Source organism: Aedes aegypti, chromosome 2 (genome assembly GCF_002204515.2).
Source record: "Aedes aegypti strain LVP_AGWG chromosome 2, AaegL5.0 Primary Assembly, whole genome shotgun sequence".
Taxonomy (NCBI): domain Eukaryota; kingdom Metazoa; phylum Arthropoda; class Insecta; order Diptera; family Culicidae; genus Aedes; species Aedes aegypti.
The window spans coordinates 313676478-313698017 of record NC_035108.1 but is presented as its reverse complement, the minus strand read 5'-3'; the positions used below and the strand labels follow the sequence as shown (position 1 = coordinate 313698017).

The 21540-nt window shown below is 36.9% G+C and overlaps 1 protein-coding gene across 1 annotated transcript in view; it reads right to left on the bottom strand.

Annotated features, from left to right (window-relative positions):
- Positions 1-21540, bottom strand: part of LOC5563749 — a 636451-nt gene that overhangs the window by 539682 nt on the left and 75229 nt on the right. The window contains exons 2-3 of the mRNA XM_021845713.1: positions 11077-11178; positions 7735-7823 (exon numbers count right to left, since the gene is read on the bottom strand). Of these exons, the coding sequence (XP_021701405.1) occupies positions 7735-7823; positions 11077-11178 (191 nt within the window). The remainder of the gene's footprint in view (positions 1-7734; positions 7824-11076; positions 11179-21540) is intronic.

Sequence of the window (21540 nt, the reverse complement as noted above, 5' to 3'; positions counted from 1 at the left end):
GTAATTCGAAATTGATCATTTTTCATAATTTCTCTTGTCTGTTTCAATAATGTTGGAAATGCTAAACAACTGAATGCAAGTACGACGGTCAGCCTCCTGGCTCATGTGCCAAAATTTTCTAACAAATGTGTTTTAGTGCTAAAAATCTTCCCTTAAATAATGTCACTTGTCAATGCGATTATTGTTATTTTTTAAAACGACTCTACATAATAAATATGTGCTCCCTGAATCCGAATATGCTTGCTAAATTCTAAATAATGCAATTTTTAAAGAAATAATGAATAGTTAATTTCATTTTTGAAAACGCCTAAATGTAGGCAATTTTCTAAGGAAATCCCTGATATCTAACATAAATTTAATTATTTCAACCGTATGAACTAATTGGTACGAGTTAAGAAGATGAAATTGGGCTCGGGGATATATTTTAAGCATCCTTACAAACTTTACTTACTTAGAATAATGCCGTTGTTGTCATCGCTATCTACATGTAAATGCATGCTAGAGCGATCAGAATATCAACTTGTCAAACAAAGAGCTAAAACTATTCAGCAACAGCCTTGTTGATGTTTTGATTTGGTAAGAAATTGTCGATCGAATCGAGATACGCACACAGAGAAGACTGCAAAAATGCTACCGCCACCCGACCCGAGTAAGGGGAACCTAGAACCAGTAGAAGAAGCTAATGTTATCCAACGTCAACTTGGCGGTTGCATCTGGGAAACAACCTCTTACTTTTTTTACAGAGAGTCAAAGCCACAATGAAATTCGACGTAATTAGACAGAATCTTTTAAATTTAAGTTTCCTGAACCTGATAAATACTAGCGTCTTCGAAGCCATATTGTATATAGGTCGAAAGATATAATGCTACGTATTTTGAATTCGAAGTTCCTACACAGTATAAACAATGATTGCCCAGCTAGACGTGTATTGTGTTATAAAATCACGTTGGTTTTCATCTGAAACGTATGGGGTGACCCAGAAAGTATGGGCACGATTTTATCATTTTGCCATTTCGAGACCAGCGCAGATAAAAATCTTATTTTCAGACATTATATTATTTCACCTATAAAGAGCAGATTTCGAATTTTGAGCGATTTTTTCATTACCAGTTTGTTGATTGTGTTACATTCTCGGAAGCTCTTCTTATCAGCTTTGCACAAATCGCGTTATGTCTGAGCGACTTTGCTGTACGAAATTTATTCTTGGTCACAAGATGCGTAGAATAAATATCTTAAGAGCATATTAATTATTGCCGATGCGATAAATAAAGAGACTACCACTTATTTTATTGGAAATTATAAATTTAGGTATATAAAAGTTGAATGGAAACCAAAAATCCGATTTCAGCTTTGATCGATATTTAAAATGGTTAAAACAACGTCCTTGTAAATCTGTTAAAGCATGTAAAAATCTAAAATTTGTGTTGCCTATCGTAAAGTATATATGTTTGACATTAGTGAACTTGAAATTAATAATTTTTATTTATTTTGAAAATTCCTGAAAAGCTATGATTTCGTGAAGTTTTCTTATGTGAAGAGAAAAACTAATGATTTTTGAGAATTTCACCATTTAATCAAATGTTTCCTGGCAAATCCAAATAAAATTTTAAACAAAAATCATTTAGAAACATCTTAGATACAATGCACTAGAACTCACCACACCTAAGGATTAAGACAAAAACATTAATTACCAGTTAAGTTCCAACAAATCACAAAAGATTGGTGTGTGCTGGCTAGATAAGAATTGATTTCTTAAAATCAAGAGATTCTATGTCAAATGTAATTTGATCAAACAAAATTTTCACAGGCAACATATAAAATGCTCAAGGAAAAAATAATAATATAAAAATATGTAGTTGTATGAAAAAATATTGTGATTCTTGTTATCAAAGTCGTGTCCATACTTTCTGGGACACCCTATGGGGCTCTGCACTGTTTTGAATTTGCATGGGATTATGACGTTTACTGGCCTTGTTGTTTACACATTTTGTGAAGGGGTGAAAGAGAGAGAAAGATTTTTGTGCAGAGCCCCATAGACTCAAAAATACGTATCTTAATTTAGGCCAAAATATATTAGTTTCTTGAAGACCCGCTAAACAGTGTTGCCAGGAATGAATGTTGTACGGTAACCTTAGTACCCAAGTAGCCAATTGTCATATCTCGCCAGTAGGGTGAGGCATTTTTTATCAAAAGTTCTCGAAACCGAAAATTCGTATGCTCTACTGAATTGAAAAGACACAAAAAGAGAAACCTAAAAGTTTCAGAGGTGGCGCAAGCATTTATTATTTATTAAGTTAGTTTTATATCAATTATTTTGATAAAACCTCGCCAACAATATTTCGCCAATACACTCGGTTCATGGCCGCTTCTCTCCATCCTCGACTGCGACCCACGCTCTCCAGGCTACGTACACTGGTCAATCGACCTAGCTCGCTGCGCCTCACGCCTTCTTGTTCCGACCGGATTCGTAGCGAACACCATCTTTACAGGGCTGTTGTCCGGCATTCTTGCAACATGCCCCTCCAGCTTTAGCTTACTGGGTTCGCAGTAGAGTTGGTTCATCCTTCGCCGCCACACGCCGTTCTCCTGCACGCCGCCGAAAATCGTCCTCAGCACTAGGCGTTCGAAAACCCCAAGAGTTTCCAAGTCTTTCTCGAGCATAGTCCACGTCTCACGCGTTTTGTACATGGTATATTTGGTGCGGGGTGAATCTTTCTTGACCACATTTTCTTCTTCATAGTAGGCAAGACTTCCACTGATGATGCGCCTTCGTATTTCCCGACTAACATTGTTGTCAGTCGTCAACAAGGATCCGAGGTAGACGAACTCGTCCACCACCTCGAAGGTATTCCCGTCTATCGTGACACGGCTTCCTAGGCGGGTCCTGTCGCATTCAGTTTAGCCAACCAGCATGTACTTTGTTTTCGATGCATTCACCATTGCATAGGGACCTGGTACTCACGGCATTTCTGGAGGATTTGCCGCGCGGAAAAGATCTGGTCTGATGTCGAGCTACCGTCGATGAAACCTGCTTGATAACTTTCCACGCACTCGTTTGCTAAAGGTGATAGACGACGGAAGAGAATCTGGGATAGCACTTTGTAGACGTTGATTGCACGATAATTTTCACACTTCAGTTTGTCACCCTTTTTGTAGAAAGGGCATATAACGCCTTGCTTCCACTTCTCCGGTAGCTGTTCCGTTTCCAAGATTCTGACTATCAGCCGATGCAGACAAGCAGCTAAGCTGTTCGGGCCCATCTTGATGAGTTCAGCTCCGATACCATCCTTGCCAGCGGCCTTGTTGTTCTTGAGCTGTTGAATGGCATACTTAGCTTCCCCCACCGTGGGAGCTGGATGGTTTCCACTGTCCGCTGTGCTGACGTAGCCATCGCCTTCGCTGTCCTGACCTTCTGTGCCTGTGTTCTCTGCGCCATTCAGGTGTTCATCGTAGTGCTGCCTCCACCTTTCGATCACCTCGCGTCCGTCCGTCAAGATGCTCCCATTTTTATCCCGGCACATCTCAGCTCGTGGCACGCAGCCTTTGCGGGATGTGTTGAGCTTCTGATAGAACTTCCGCGGTCAGTACCACAAGGAGGTAGGGATAGGGACTTGTAAATTCTTACTATATATAGTCAGGTCTCCTATAACTTAGAATTTAAGACGCTGCCACCTACTTTCCTCCGAACACACTTCCTCATTAGTTTTAATGAGATGAAACTTATTCTGTGTTTGTGGCATTTTTTTGCAATGTTTTATTGTTCATATTATGTAATACGGTTGAGGTTCAAATTCCGGATAGCTTCAAATTCGTATGGGAACATTTAACACGAAATGTTTCAATATTTGCCATTGAAAAGTTCCCCCTTTCATTTACTAAGTATTTTCCATAAATTTCTATGAAAATATAAGTTGCTCAACTGTTTTAGAGTCTCTCTTGTGGTTTGGTGATTTCAAGTGATGATTTGACTTTCCAATTATGATTTTTATGAGCTGTCTGGAATTTCAATTAATTTGTCCGGAATATGAGGCCAAAGTGGAGAAGAATGCAGCATAAGGACCATGAAATGTTGCGGCATCCAAATCTCAACCCACCATTCAAAGCTTGACAACGCTGTATATGCTTTTCGGTGAGTTATACTCCAGAGAGGCCCGTAATATAAATCAAACGGTGCATTACTTACCTGGTTTCATGAAAAATTATTGGACAACAGCTGAGACATAACGGTAGAAGTAAAGTGGGTGGAAACGCCCAAAAAGGAAATCTGAATGTAAATGGATATTTGTGCCTATGTCTTTTCTATGTAGTTCAACCTACCTGTGCGTTCTGTTTTATTACACATTCTGGAACAGAATCCATTTAAGTATGAGCTTGCTTACAATAGATTCCAGTAACTGTCCCAGCCACTCTCATTCATAGAACAGACTAAGTGCCTCCCTTGTATTGGATAAAATTTCTTGAAATTTTGCAATAGACTTTCTCGAAACTGCTGGAAATTGAATATAGTTCAAAGAACAGTCATTTCGATCAACCGATGAACGAGTATATCATCCACTACCTGTGGAGAGGCCGGTTCATTCCAACATTGACTCTGTCGTGTTGACATGATACATGTATGAGAATGGTGAACAAAAATGATTATAACCTTGATATAAAGGTTCAATTAGTCATTGAAGATAAAAAAAAAACACTTTACATAAGTTTTCATCTTGCATGGATATATATTTTTTCCGGGGAAATTGATAACCTTAAACAGTTTGTTTTGAACTGAGCTAGAAACTTTATGACGAATAATGGATCATTGAACCTAAATCCAAACATGTAGTGTTTGAAAGCTAGTGCCTCATGGCTCTCGTAAATCATGTGTGGTTAAATGAAGAGCTCAGTTCGGTGTAAAATCGTTCTGTTTCATACTGCTTTATGATTTCTTTTCAAAACTCCCATATATAAGGATGGAGTTCAATTTTCATCGTTTCATGTTCGAGTTATTCGAGAACGTTGCACTTTGATTTTGTTTGTTGTTATTTCCACAGTTTGGATTCAATTCGGAGTGTCTGAAACAGCAACTGATTTCAGACGCATGAAAATTTGAAGCAAGTGAGAACATCCCAAGTTGCTGTCCCTACTGTTCTCAATTCTCCATAACTGAAAATTGTGTTGTTTAATTTAGCTAATGATTCCTCAACAGATAGCCGTGAACGGTCGATGGCTCTGGCTCCATCTGCGTATTATTTGACAGTGATCCCTTGATATGGAGCATAGGAAGTAATCCGTTTGAAGACGGAACACGAAGACAAGGCACATCGAAGGTAGGTATATCGTTGTTGTTCCGTGTAACGATATCGCTGCACATTATTTTCCAAGAACATTTTAGAGGATAACGATGGCTGACATTACTAGAAAAGCGCTTGTTTTGGCAATCAGAATTTAATAACTGAAAATCACAATTTGTTGTTGATGTGGTTTACCCATGACCCATGATTAAAAAAAAAAACTTGCTAATATTTTAAATGCTTACAAATGACAAATAATGACTGAATAATTCATTAATTTTGTATTTATTGTATTTGTATTATTGTATTTAGGAATTGTAACTAATTTGTTTAATGAATATTTTGTCTTCAATTGAATCGATCAATTAAAAAGGTGTTTTCAATTTCAATCAAGTAGTACACGATTAATATTTTGTTAATCTGCATAGTTTAACCCGCAAAGCCCTGGGACAGACCTTTTTTTCAATCGGCTGGTGGTCAGAAACAAATAGGTTTAATGGAATGCGGTTTTCATTATAATCAATTAGATGAGTTAGTTTTCTTGATAGGGGGGTTTTCAAACCGGAAGTTCAGGTCTGAAAATGTTTTTCAAACGGAAATAAGTGTTCCCTAGTAACGTTTTTACAACATTGACAACGAAACCAATATTGAACGATAGGTTATAGACATTTTTAGACTCCAAATAACGGACCAATGCGAGAATACAGCATTTGGTTTATTTTTTTTGCATGGGGTGGAAGCCGGAACCCCATGACAACTGTGGAGAGGCAGAGGTATACTCGGTCTCTAGTAACAACGGTTGTCTAACTAACATTCCTTCCCTTCCCCGATGACAGTAAGGACGTGGCCGGCGCCGTTATTGACTTTTAAAATTTGAGCTCTCGATTTGTGCACATTGAGAATGATAAGCTAATCCCAAGCATCCCCGTTCATTAAATCTCTGTGCAACTTCGATTGTTCCGATCAATCACGAAGTAGCAACTACGAATTGTACAGTCATCTATGCTCATGCTCATGCTCATTTCACTGTTGAAACCATTTTCAAAAAGGGAGCTGAGTTATTGTGATGTCTATGCGTTTGAGAGCGATGAATATATTTTGAAACTGTATTTAAATATATTTAGAGATGATGAATAACATGCATTTTTAATGAACATGCCCTAGATTTTACTTTCACATCTAGATAACGCTGCATTAAAAGTTGTACTCTTTACAACCAATTAACATTCATAAAATATGCACTAGCATAAATGCTTACCTGAGTAATTGCTAATTAATAAGATGTGACATTAACGAACTGCCTGACAAGCACGCTCCGTGCTTGTCATCCAATATTGAACACGCCGTTACTAGTGAAGCAACGATGATCGAGATTCGGAATTATAAATTACACTCCACTGAATCGCTTCATGGTAATAAGGTTCAACGAAAATGATGAGTTATACAGTTATCCTTCCGTTTGGGATGGTATATAGCTGAGAGAGACTCGCGAAGAGGAAAAATTTCAACGTCATATGCAGCCCAGATTCCCCTCTCACGAAACGTCAAATGCAGCCCAACGTTTTTATGGCTGAAAACGTGAAAAGTATTGTGTTCAAAGTAAACTGCTATCAAAAACCTCAGTAGGCGGAGCAGTTTTTTGCAAAGTTGCTGATAAATCTTAGCAGAAGATCAATTATTTCTAATGTCTGCTACGTTTGCTGGCATAAAATATCACACAAACGGCTATTTATGATTCGATGTGATGCAAACTCAATCATTTTTTGCTGAGAGATTCATGTGTGGATTTGAACAGCATGCGCATAATTGGTATAAACACAAAGTGGAATAAGAAAAAAACTCAGCAATCACAGAAAAAGAAGACCGTCTTCGCCTCAGGTATATAGTACCGTGACACTACTACGTAGATGAGGAACGTTTAAAATTTTGGATCTTTGTTTATTGGTTTCAATACGGTGCCGTATGACAACTTCAATGTGTTTGCCTTCACCAAAATGAGAGCTAACTCACATTTTGACTAAAAGTCTTTTATTTCATATGCTATGGGATAGTACTCTACAAAGTTATTATCAGCAGGTGAAATCAACTCACCTGTAAAAAATCTGAACTGCTACGGCAAATGAAATGTAATATGTTGTTAACAAAATGTTAATAAAATCTTAAATTTGTTTTACCAAATTGTGATAGTGTTGTCTAATAACACAGAACACCCAGATATACGAAAATAATGTAATGTTTGGAATGATACTAATAAAGAAATAAAAAATAAAAAAGTTATCATCATACATGGAAACCGCTTAGATAAAGAACGTCCTACGTCGAGGACCAACTGTACCTAGTGATGACATGATGGGATAGAACCGATGCACGAATCAAGAAAAGGATTTTCTGCTCAGTCTGGATTCTCCGTCTGATGATGATAATAATGATGAGGACTATGCTAGATAAATGACGCAATTACCTGTGATTTCATCGTATTCGCTGATCTCGCATTTGCTACCCTTGAAGCCGGCTGGGCAAATACAGGTAACGGCGTTGTCGCCGATGTGTCTGGAAATATGAGAAGAAAGAGGGAGAAAAGAAAAAAAAATGTTAAAAATGGATCTGAATTCATTTTAAAGAAGTAAAGGGCAGTGACAGAATTCTGGGCGGTTGTCATGTGATTGACGATGCCCCAAAGGACCAAATGATACGCCTTGTGCTCCAAATCGAAATATTTTCAGCAACTCTCAATACTGAAATTCCATAGAAAGGTTCACTTTAAATGGTAACTAAATTCTGCATGCAGTGATGTAAAGGTCTCAGTACAAGAAATTAAATGAAATCATAAGTCGGTCATCAATTTATCTCAATCGAGTTCACCTTTCTTTAATTCACTGTGATAATTATGTTCTAGATTATGGTCTTCAATCTGTTATGCTCAAAAACGGATTTTATGTGTTCATCCGACGTTTCGGACACTTTTATTGTGCCTTTCTCAAGGAATTATCATGCCCACAGCATAGGCAACATAAGTCAGCATACAGAATTTAGCCCGTTCTGGTACACGGGCGTAGAATCCGAAAAAAAACGATCCGGGTCGCAGAACTTCAATAAAATTGCCTGTTTTTCGCCACTTTTATCCTTATTGTGCATGTCTTTTTTCTGAATTTTTATTTTATTTTTATTCCTCCATTTTCTACTCAACTGTTTACGGATCCATAAAGTAGAACACAAGAACTCTACATGATGACCGCCCATCATGTAGAGAACTTGCGGACAGTCCCTCTAGCACGATGTAGGTAGCGCAACCCTTGTTAGGTGGCCTATCGAAGACTTTTTACCAACCAAGAAAGGCAAAAGTAGAGCAAACGGCTTGATTTTACGGCAACAGACCCGGCAACGAATAAAGGACAACGATTGTAAAGTCGGATCTTGGAACGTGAGAACTTTGAATGAAATCGTGCGTATACAGCACTTGATTCTGGGTGGCAAACACTTCATCTGCTACAGCGACGGCGACAGAGAATAACGTGGAGTTGGTTTCATAGTTATTATGTGAAAACCGGTGAGCGACCGAATCTGTGTGTTGACAATGAAGGGCAGATTCTTCAACTACAGCATAATCAGCATATCTACCCCAACGTACGATAAGCCCGATTACATGAAAGATGAGTTCTATGAGAGCCTAGATAAGGCCAACGAATAGTGCCCACAACAAGATGTCAAGATAGTCATCGGCGATGCAAACGCACAGCTCGAAGACTTATTCCGACCAGTAATTGGAATGGAAAGCTTCCTCCATTCCGTTACCAATCATAATGATCTGCGCCTTGTAACCTTTGCTGCTGCCAAAAGAATGTCAATCAGCAGTACCAAGAATATTAGCAAACACACCTGGCAACACCCGAATGGCGATGCCTGCTCCCAAATAGACCACGTGCTGGTTGAAGGTCGACATTTCTCAGATGTCATAGATGTTAGGAGCTTTCGCGCCCTAATATCGACGAGTGCCAGAAACCACAGAACGATGTGCCTCAATACCCAACGCTTGTCGATGGATTGGGTAGCTGCAAATTACCGCCAGCAGCTAGACGAGCAGATGTGGAGATGTGAACAGCCTATGGGACCCTATCGATGAAACTCAAACCACAATGGCGCGGGATATGATTGGTACTGATTCACGACGGAGCCGAAACGACTGGTTCGATGGAGAGTGTCAGAGAGTGACAAACATGAAGAATTTAGATAAAATCCGCATGCTTGTGGCCATACCCGACAGAACAGAGAGCGGTACAGGGCGAGAGCTGCAGAAAAGCGAATCCACTGCATAAAAAAGGGCAGGACGAAGGAAGTGTGGTAGCTGATGCTCAAGTTATCATGAATCGGTATGATTTGCGGAGATTTTAAGCAACGGTCAATGGCGCGCGGTACAATACTGATGATCGAGAAAGATATTCGTTGACCGATAAAACGGAGGCGGCTGTCAGGTGAAAGGAGCACTTTCAGCTGTTGTTGAAAATGGAAATGTAGCGTGAAACAGGGTGAATGTTGATCAAGACGGTCAAGCTGTAGACCCACCGATCAAAGGAAAGGTTAAAAAAAGGCTGTCAGCGAGCTGAAGAACTGTAAGACTACTGGGAAGGATGAGATGCCGGTCGATTGGTACCGAGTACTTCTGAAGATTTGAGAGGAGGAAGAAATGCCTACCGGTTGATCGGGTGGCCTCATATGTCTAATCTACAAGTAAGTTTATTGACTTCAAGGCAGCGTACGATTCAGTGATAAAAATGAGCTGTGCCAGATAATTTCGAACATGGTTTTTCGGCTAAAACTAATTAGACATGCAACGCTTGACGATTCAATATCAAGTGTTCGGATTGCCTATGGGCTGTCAACCTCGTTTGTAACGTTAGACGGATTGAAGCAAGGAGACGCAATTTTCTGTTCAACACCGCACTCAAGGTTGCTATTAGGAGATTTGGCGTACAGAGAATCGGCACTATCATTACCTTGGACTTGTGGACCTTATTGGAAGCAATCGCTGGTCTGTGAAGGAGGCCTCCGTGCCTCTGAAGAGGGACACAGCGAGGATAGACCTGGGCATTAATTCTACCAAAACGAAGTACATGGTTGCAGGTAGAGATAGAGGTAGGAATAGATCCGGCAAGAGATCCAAAAAGTGAAGTGGAAGTTCAGCACAAATTTTGCGTTAATTTGGTTTTCACGATTATGAGTAAATTATGACAATCTCGTGTAACTTTTTTCTAGTCTTGTAGAACATTTATAAGAATAATGCAATAAGATTGCTCCTTAGCTTTTCAGAGTGACCTCTGAATGTATGTTCAGTGCAACTTTTACCGCCCATAGGGCAATTCTTTCCAGCGCAAATGCAACCTCGCTAGCCTTAGTTAAAATGCAGCAAGCTTTCACGTTAAGATGAATGGGTTTAAAAATACCGAATTATTGCAAACCAGTGCATTCAGAATATTGGGTTTATTCTACGACTGGCGTGAGGTGATAATTATCGGTATCGTATAGCGAGGTGATAATTCTCAACTCGAGTGAAGTGACTCTCCATTTGATTTACATGGCGAGTCACTTCATTCGAGTCGATAATTGTCCCCTCGCTATACGAGACCGACAATTCTCACCTCACGCCACTCGTAGAATAAACCCAAATGTGAAACTTCCAGAATTCCAGAAAACCTGAAACAAAAGATTCATTCAGTTTAGAGATCTACCACCATTTCCAACTTATTTCCGATAAATCACCTGGTTTATGAGCGGAATTGTGTGAATTTATCTTTCAAAATTAACTTACTTGCAAGTGCCTCCATTTTCGCAGATGTGCGAATCCTTACAGAGTGGCCCATAGCCACAATCGATTCCACTGAATCCGGCATAGCAATCACAGTAATACGACCTGAAAAAGAAAGAAAAAGAACACTGTTATATGGAAATGTAAAATATATTAAAAGTCAAGTCGAGGCTAAAAGTTTTGATTCACCCGTTTTCTTTGTCTACATTCTATGACAAGGGTTATTACGATTATTTTTGTTACAATAAATGTTAATCATTGAATATTTGTTCACTTGATTTAAATCGTTGACACTTCAGTCGTCATGCTGTTGTATTTTGTACAACACTGTTGAAAAAAGTAAGAAGTTGTTTCCGAGACACAACCGCCAAGTTGACGTTGAATAACTTTAGCATCTTCTATTTCCTGGCTTGAAACCGTCAGGAACTTATGAAAGATTTCTACTGACAAAAATCCAATAAATTTCCATACTATTTTTGCATGTCAATTCTGACTTATTATGGACATTGTGTTATTAACACTTCAGCGATAACTCTTGCTCCCCAAACAAATATTCCGGTTGTACGTTAGGTCCACGCATGATTCACTAAGATTGGTTGCTTTAGTGGGTTCCGAAGCCAGTTTGAGGTTAAGGTACTTCTCCAAGATGTCCGCGAACTCTATGTTCTCCTTTTTGCTCAAATCGATGTTAAAGTTGCCAGTCACGATGATTGGCATATCTCCTTTTGATACTCGAAGAAATTTCGCACCATGAAGAACTTCTTCTGCTTCGTCGTGGTATCCGGGGATATGTAGAGGCAAATCTGCGATTCCAGAGCTCGGCCGTCATAGTTTGGCAGGAAGCGAGTGGCCTAACTAATCGGTTTGTTTGAGGATACCATCCTATGCGCGATCTACGCCACGCGTGTCAGCATCATGCCGAAGGACATCCAGCTGACTCGTTGTATCCGTGGAGAACGTGCTTAAATTGAATTGCAGCACAATTTCAAACAAAACGGCCTTTTTCAGGGTCACAACAATGCATTCGACGTAAAAGAGTTACAACCAGAGACATTTAATCTGTTACTATTAATTGATTAATTAATTTATTAATTTATCAATTATAATTTTGGATGATTAGTTTTCAATGGAGATAAATGGCCAACAAAGTTTTACCTAGGTTCCTGTCCCTCGGGTCGGGCGGTGGTAGCATTCTTGCAGTCTTCTCTGTGTGCGTATTTCGATTCGATCGACAATTTCTTACCAAATCAAAACATCAACAAAGTTGTTGCTGATTAGTTTTAGCTCTTTGTTTGACAAGTTGATACCCTGATCGCTCTAGCATGCATTTACATGTAGGTAGCGACGACGACAACGGCGTTATTCAAAGTAAGTAAAGTTTGTAAGGATTCTTAAAATATATCCCCGAGCCAGATTTTATCTTCTAAACTCGTTCCAATTAGTTCATACGGTTGAAATAATAAAATTTCTGTTAGATATCAGAGATTTTCGTAGGAAATTGCCTACATTTAGGCTTTTTCATTGCAATTCTTGAAATTAACTACTCATTATTTCTTTAAATATTGCATTATTTAGAATTTTGCAAGCATATTCAGATTCAGGGAGCTCATATTCATTATGTAGAGTCGTTTCAAAAAATAACAATAATCGCATTGACAAGTGATCAACTCCACCCCGAAATGGGATTCCCCGATTTTTTATTTAAGGGATGATTTTTAGCACTAAAAATACATTTGTTAGAAAATTTGGGCACATGAGCTGACCGTCGTATTTGTTTTCCTGCATTCAGTTGTTTGGCATTTTCAACAGTTGTTTGGCATTGAAATTAGACAAGAACAACCATGAAATGATTCACCCGAAATAACGGTAGGTACCGTAAAACGGGGTACCGTAAAACGGGGTAACTTTGATAGTTTTTTCGAAGAAAACTTGAATATTTAGACATGCTGATTCAAAGAGTTATAATTTATATTTTTAAAACAAGTACTGGTATCCTCACTATCGATTGCAGTTGATAGGTTGCCAAAAGATTTATTCTTATTGGATATATAATTTTTCATACAATCGAAAGTCGGTTTTTTGTTTTGGGGTAACTTTGATAATGGAGTATAAATCGAACAAAATTGAATCAATTACGGAACATTTGTAGGGCGTTGCATACCTCTAGGCGTTTAACGCTATATGGAAATTTCTGACTTAATTTACAAAAATGGTCCCTATTTGTAAAAATGGGTTTCGCTAAGAGATTTGAGGCCAAATTTATGTTCTAATATAACTAGGCTGTCAAGGATAAGCGACAAACTCATTATGACTTCATCAATTAGTGATCATATGACAGATTGTTTGTAAGCGTTTAAAAAATGCTAAAATCTTATAAACTTTTAATATTTGCATATAAATACTCAAATGTACTTGATTCCATCGAAAACAGCTTTGACATGAAGTATCATTCTAATACTCTTTACTTTTGTATTCGTTTCGCTTAACAGATTAACAAAAACCTTGTTATTTCGTTAAGTATGTCGTGGGTCTCGCACTATCAAAGTTACCCGCATTATCAAAGTTACCCCGTTTTACGGTACCGTAATTTCGGGTGAAATAAAAAATCTGAAAATCTCATTTCGGGGTGAAATTGATCACTTGTCAATGCGATTATTGTTAGTTTTCAAACCAACTCTATATAATAAATTTGAGGTCCCTGAATCCGAATATGCTTGCTAAATTCTTAACAATACAATAATTATCGAAATAATGAATAGTTAAATTTCAAGAATTACGCGAAAAACGCCTAAATGTATGCAATTTCCTAAGGAATATCTCGATATCTAACAGAAATTCAATTATTTCCACCGAATGACCCAATTGATACGAGGTTTGGTTATGAAATCTGGTTTGGGGATATACAGTCACCCCACAGTTATGGATAGCACACAGATATGGATCAGAGTTGGATTGAAACAGTAATATCTCATCAAATATAGTTGCAATTATGGAGAACACATTTTACCTTTGTGAACCATAAATCTGTACAGCATTGCAATAAATTACAATATGCTTAAGCATATTTTTTCCGACCGTAGGAAATAAATTGTCAACCGTATTCCCCGAAGCGTTGATTCATAACTGTGGGGCATTGACCACTATACCACAGTTATGAATCAAAGATAAGACGATTCCGAAACAAACGCCAAAACTTATGCTTTCACTAACACACCATTCGTTTCCCTCGCAGATAAATTGCTTTTATAGTGCTCTGATCCATAATATGAGTCGATTTGATCCATAATAGGGATCCTCCTCTCCCACTGATTCACATCTGTGGGGTGGACATCGTTTGAAATTTCTGTCAAAATGGACACTTTTTCGTAAAGAACCGCGAATTTTGAGGTGTATTCTCAAAAACAACTATATTCTGCAGTGTCAGTGAGGTAATTTTGTTTTGTACAGCGTCACCATGATTTTTAATCATATGTTGTTCTGAAAAATGACCCTTAGTTGATCCATAACTGTGGGGTGACTGTATATCAAGCATTCTCACAAACTTTCAGGTTTATACCATGTTCAAATCCTTGTTTCGAACTGGAAGTTTATGGGTGTTTGTTAATATTGCACCGCCCATGATATTGGAATTTTACATTATTTTCATAGAAATAAACATTTTTTAACGCAAAACACTTAACAACACACAATTCAACAATAGTTACGACAAACAACGTTCATTCACTGCAGGTTAAATTGATATTTGTGCTCCATTAGGAAGAAATAAAATCGAGTGACACGATGATCAATTTCACCCTACTGATCAATATCACCCGAATTTACGGTAACTTTGATATTTTTTCGAAGAAAACTTGAATATTTATGCATGCTGTTTCGAAGAATTATAATTTATATTTTTAAAACAAGTACTGGCATCCTAGCTATCGATTGCAGTTGATAGATTACCAAAAGATTTATTTTGAACAGATATATAACTTTTCACATAATCGAAAGTCGGTTTTCTGCTTTGGGGTAACTTTGATAATGGAGTATGAATCGAACAAACTTGAATGAATTACGAACATTTGTAGGGCATTGCATACCACTAGGCGTTTAACGTTATATAGAAATTTCTGACTTGGATTACAAAAATGGTCCCAGTTTGTGAAAATGCTTTTCGCTAAAAGATTTGAGAGCGTATTCAAGTTCTATGATAACAACGCTGTCAAAGATAAGTGGCCAACTACTCAAAACTACACCAAATAGTGATCTTAGAACAGATTGTTTGTGAGCGTTTCGAAAATGCTAAAATTGTGTCAAATTTCAATATTCGTATAAAAAGCCTCAAATGTTCTCGATTGAAATAAAAACAGCTCTTACATGAAGTGTCATATTAATATTCTTTAGTATTGCATTCGTTTTGCTTAACTGATTTACAGATATTATCTTATTTCGTTTAGTATGTGGCGTGTCCCGCACTATCAAAGTTACCCGCATTATCAAAGTTACCCCGTTTTACGGTACATGTAAACTCCAAAACGTAAAAACCTTAAAACAGCAAGAAAAATGTGCTTTTCTATGGAATATAAGAAATGTCTCGATATATACCAATTTTTCAACAGTTTAGTCATGAAAATCAAAAGTTTTCATTATTGGAGTAAATTTGTAGAAAGATTTCCAATCGATTGGACAACCTCCCTAGTACTGCAGAATACATTTGGTTTTTGAAATATACCTCAAAATTCGCAATTATTGACGAAAACATGTCGATTTTTTGAGGGAGAGGAGGATCCGTATAATGGATCAAATCGACTCATATTATGGATCAGAACATTATAACAGCAATTTATCTGCGAGTTAATCGAATGGTGTGCTAGTGAAAGCATACGTTTTGGCGTTTGTTTCGGAATCGTCTTATCTTTGATTCATAACTGTGGTATGGTTTTCAATGCCCACAGTTATGAATCAACGCTTCTGGGAATACGGTTGACATTTTATTTCCTACAGATGGAAAAAATATGCTTACGCATATTATAATTGATTGCGATGCTGTACAGATTTATGGTTCATGTAGGTTATATGTGTTCTGCGTAATTTTAACTCTATTCGACGAGATATTTCCGTTTTGATCCAACTCTGATCCATATCTGTGTGCTATACATAACTGTGGGGTGACTGTACAATCATAAAAGCTAGGTCATTTGAAGTCTTTACTAACATATTTATGCACAATTGTATCATCTTGTGGGCGAAAATCATCCAAAACTCGGGTTTTTACGATAAATAAAATAACGTTTAAACACGATGGTGCATCTTGCCTCAATGTTGTGGTGCATCATGCCCCTTTGTTTTAACAAATTCCATTGTTGAAGCCAGAAGCATTGCAATTCCAAAATGTGAATCCGTGATTATAGACGATGATCTTAAACTCTTGATCCGTCTTAAAAACGTGAGGAGAAGGCAATTTCAACGCACACGCGATCCTGCTATGAAAATTATATGGCAGGATTTGCAGAAAGAAATCAAGAAACGTTTTGCTCAATTAAGAAACAAAAATTTTGAAAATAAAGTTTCTCAAATTGGACCCTGGCTCTAAGCCCTTTTGGAAATTATCTAAAATCTTGAAAAAAAAACCTCAGAAGCCAATACCGGCATTGAAAGAGGAAAACAAATTATTACTAACTAATTTCGAAAAAGCTCAAAAACTTGCTATGCAATTTAAAAGTGCGCACAATTTTAATTTAGGACTTACTAGTCCAATTGAAAATCAAGTTACTCAGGACTTCGAAAATATTCTCAATCAAGAGAACGTTTTCGAAAATTCCTAGGAGACTGCTTTGGAAGAAGTGAGAACTATTATTCAAAAAATCAAAAATATGAAAGCTCCTGGCGATGATGGAATTTTCTACATCCTCATCAAGAAACTTCCAGAAAGTAGCTTATCATTTTTAGTTGATATATTCAACAAATGTTTTCAATTAGCATATTTTCCTGACAAATGGAAAAATGCTAAATGTTCCAATTTTAAAACCAGACAAAAATCCAGCAGAAGCTTCTAGCTATCGTCCAATCAGTTTGCTTTCCTCCATCAGTAAACTTTTTGAAAAGGTTATTTTGAACAGAATGATGGCCCACATCAACGAAAATTCAATTTTTGCCAATGAACAGTTCGGATTCCGCCATGGACATTCGACCACTCATCAACTTTTACGTGTAACAAATTTGATCCGTTCCAACAAATCTGAAGGTTATTCTACTGGTCTTGCTCTTCTAGACATAGAAAAAGCATTCGACAGTATTTGGCATGAAGGTTTGATCGTAAAATTAAAAAACTTTAATTTTCCAACATACATTGTTAGAATAATTCAAAGTTATCTGTCAAATCGTACACTTCAGGTTAATTATCAGAACTCCAGGTCTGAAAGACTTCCTGTAAGAGCTGGTGTTCCTCAAGGCAGCATTTTGGGACCAATATTATACAATATTTTCACATCTGACTTACCTGAGTTACCTCAGGGATGTCAAAAATCCCTGTTTGCGGATGACACAAGCCTCTCCGCCAAAGGACGAAGCCTGCGTGTCATCTGTAGTCGATTGCAAAAAAGTTTGGATATTTTTTCTTCATATATGCAAAAATGGAAGATTTCTCCTAATGCTTCCAAAACTCAACTAATAATATTCCCACATAAACCAAAAGCTCTTTATTTGAAACTTTCAAGTAGACATGTTGTCACGCTGAGAGGGGTTCCAATAAATTGGTCAGATGAAGTTAAGTATCTAGGGCTCATGCTAGATAAGAATTTAACTTTCAAAAATCACATTGAGGGCATTCAAGCCAAATGTAACAAATATGTAAAATGTCTCTATCCACTTATTAATAGAAAATCAAAACTTTGTCTTAAGAACAAGCTTTTGATATTCAAACAAATTTTCAGGCCAGCCATGTTGTATGCTGTGCCAATATGGACTAGCTGTTGTAATACCAGGAAGTATTCTCTGCAGAGAACTCAAAATAAAATTTTGAAAATGATTCTGAGGCTTCCTCCCTGGTATAGTACCAATGAGTTACATAGAATATCCAATGTTGAAACATTGGAACAAATGCCAATTAAAATAATCAATAATTTCAGTTAGGTTAAGTATATTGAAAACGTTTTTTTTTTCTCCTATAAGCAGGTGAAATCAACTCACCTGTAAAAAATCTGAACTGCTACGGCAAATGAAATGTAAAATGTTGTTAACATGTTGTTAAAAACAAATTTGGGGTCATTTCCTTGCAACTCCAAATCGTAGCGTAGGTGCAGCAAGAGCGGATACAGGAATATTCGTGATTTTCGGCAGTGCGGAATATGTAGCTCAGAACATACTACACGCAGTATGTATGCATATCACTTTGGTTCTGAATCTACAGTATACCTTTAGTTGTAAGCCACTGTGACAATCTATTCAGACGTACCGTAATAATATGGGTAGCTTTGATAGTGCGTTACCCATCACATATTAAACGAAATATCATAATTTTTGTTAATTGGTTAAGCAAAACGAATGCAAAACTAATGAATATTTGTATTACACTTCATGTAAGAGCTGTTTTCATTTGAATCGAGAACATTTGAGGCTTTATATACGAATACTAAAAATTGATACGATTTTAGCATTTTCGAAACGCTTACAATCAGTTTTAAGATCACTATTTAATGTAGTTGTGAATAGTTGGTCACTTATTTATGACAGCCTAGTAATCAAAGAACTTCTCAAATCTCTCGAATTTAATTTCCACAAACTGGGACCATTTTATTAATCTAACAATGTAGGTAAGTCAGAAATTTCCACATAACGTTAAACGTTGTTTTTTTTTTAGGTATGTAATGCCCTATAAATGTTACGTGATTCATTCAATTATGTTCGATTTATACTCCATTATCAAAGTTATTGGTAAACAGAAAGCCGACTTTCGTTTGTATGAAATGATACATCCATTCCAAATAAATCTTTTGGCAATCTATCAACTACAATCGATACCTCACGCTATGTCTGAACCAGACGATTATAAAAATCGAATGTACATTGGATTTTTTCTCGCTAGAGATCAGTATTTGGTCTATATTTTCATAACCGGAAGGTTTTAAAACATTCTATCGATGAATTTTTTCTCCATACATTTTGTATGGGCTGAAATGTGTCTAAAAAACGTGATTTTCATGGGATATAGTATGAAAAATGACTAAAAACTGAAAAAAAATTTCACCGATGGAATATTTTAAAACTTTCAGATTATTAAAATATAACCCAAATACTAAACTCTAGCGAGGAAAAATCCGATGTACATTCGATTTTTATAATCGTCTGGTTCAGGCATAGCGTGTACCTAAGATGCTAGTACCGTAAAACGGGGTAACTTTGATAATGCGGGTAACTTTGATAGTGCGAGACCCAGAACATACTAAACGAAATAACAAAGTTTCTGTTAATCAGTTAAGCAAAACTAATGCAAAAGTAAAGAGTATTAGTATGACACTTCATGCCAAAGCTATTTTTGTTGGAAACAAGTACATTTGAGGATTTATATGCAAATATTAAAAATTTGTAAGATTTTAGCATTTTTGAAACGCTCACAAACTACGATCACTATTGGATGAAGTCTTAATAAGTTCGTCACTTATCCTTGACAGCCTAGTTATAGTAGAACATAAATTCGGTCTCAAATCTCTTAGCGACAACAATTTGTATAAACTGGGACCATTTTTGTAATCTAAGTCAGAAATTTCTATATAGCGTTAAACGCCTAAAGGTATGCAACGCACTATAAATGTTCAGTAATTCATTCAATTTTGTTCGATTTGTACTCCATTATCAAAGTTACCCCAAAGCAGAAAACCGACTTTCGATTATATTCAAAATTATATATCCATTCAGAATGAATCTTTTGGCAATCTTACAACTGTAATCGATAGTTAGGATGCCAGTACTTGTTTTAAAAATATATATTATAAATCTTTGAAACAGCATGCATAAATATTCAAGTTTTCTTCGAAAAAACTATCAAAGTTACCCCGTTTTACGGTACTTGTTTTAACATATGGACATGACATGACAAATATTTCCATGATAATAACTTGTTTTTGTTTTGGCCGTGTTGCTTGAGATGTCGCGTTCTAAGGTGGTACTAAGACAAGACGTGTCAGGTCTAAGTACAAAAACGAAACCAATAGCCTGTCAAAAAAGACCATTTCCCATTGGTCGTTTTGGCAACGGCCTACTTTCACATCGTTGAGTTGGATTGCAACAGGGCACTTTGTTGCTAGCCTAGCAGTGTTGCAAGTTCATAAAATATATGCCTCATAGAGTTTTTATCAAAAGTTTGAAAATTTTTTATGAAATAATTCTTTTTCGGAACATTTATATTCGAAATGCTAAAATGAATAAAAAATACTTAACTGAAAGCAATGTAATGGAAATTGTATCAATTTTCTTTAACAGTTCCGCCAGTTTTGGAGATAAACCTGATTTTTAAATAAGCTATTCTATTGCTCTGAATGAATGAAGCGTGCAAGAAACAACCAAATTGTGAGCCACGATATTTGAATTTGTTCGCAAGATTTGCTTAAAAAGGATACTAGTTGCACTGGCTTTTGGGTCGTCAAGCTTATCGACCGAAAAACAACGGGGCAGTCTTAGTTGAGCTGCCACGTCCTGTCCTAGGTGGTATAGCGAAGACTGATTTTTTATATTAATGTTAAATTGACGCTTATGTTGAGCTGTTCGGTAATCCAGTCCGCATGGTTATTAAATTAATTAACTCATATATTAATGTTTTCTACCAGAGACACCGTGCATATATTACTATATTCGGTTTTTCTTTTATGTGTAAGTATTCCACTAAACAGCTCGAAGATTTATTATCATTATGATTAAATTCATTCAATTTATTCTAAACTTCAATATGGTATATTGTTAATAAGTTTTGAGCCACTTTCATATAACATGGAAATGTAATTCGCAATAGCTTTGTCAGTTTTTTTTTCTGAATTCCAATTCACTTCCGTGCAGGTGATATTTAGTATCGATAGAAAGCAAAATGTGCTGTTGCTGTGGGATTACCTTTTGAAGATTTGCACACTGTACTATGTACAAAAAAGCGAATAACACTGTTTGATGCATGGTTCACATTATTGGTTCATGGAACGTATGGCATTTTCCACAAGTGCGGCTTCATTCCAACTAGCTTAGCCTGAAATAGATAGTTCACACAAACAATAAAACCATTCATCCGGATCATCATCGATATGCGTTTTTACCCAATAGAAAAAAGTTAAATTTCACAATTGCTCTTCCTACACAAAAGTAAATATACTGCTGCAGAGTCGCATGAAGTGCTAACCCCAAAAAAATAAAAAACAGTTTCCTAGTATTCCCTTCGGAGTAGAACTTTGTAGTCGAATCAAATAACAATTGCCGACAAACCATTTGGGAATTGGCAGGAAAAAT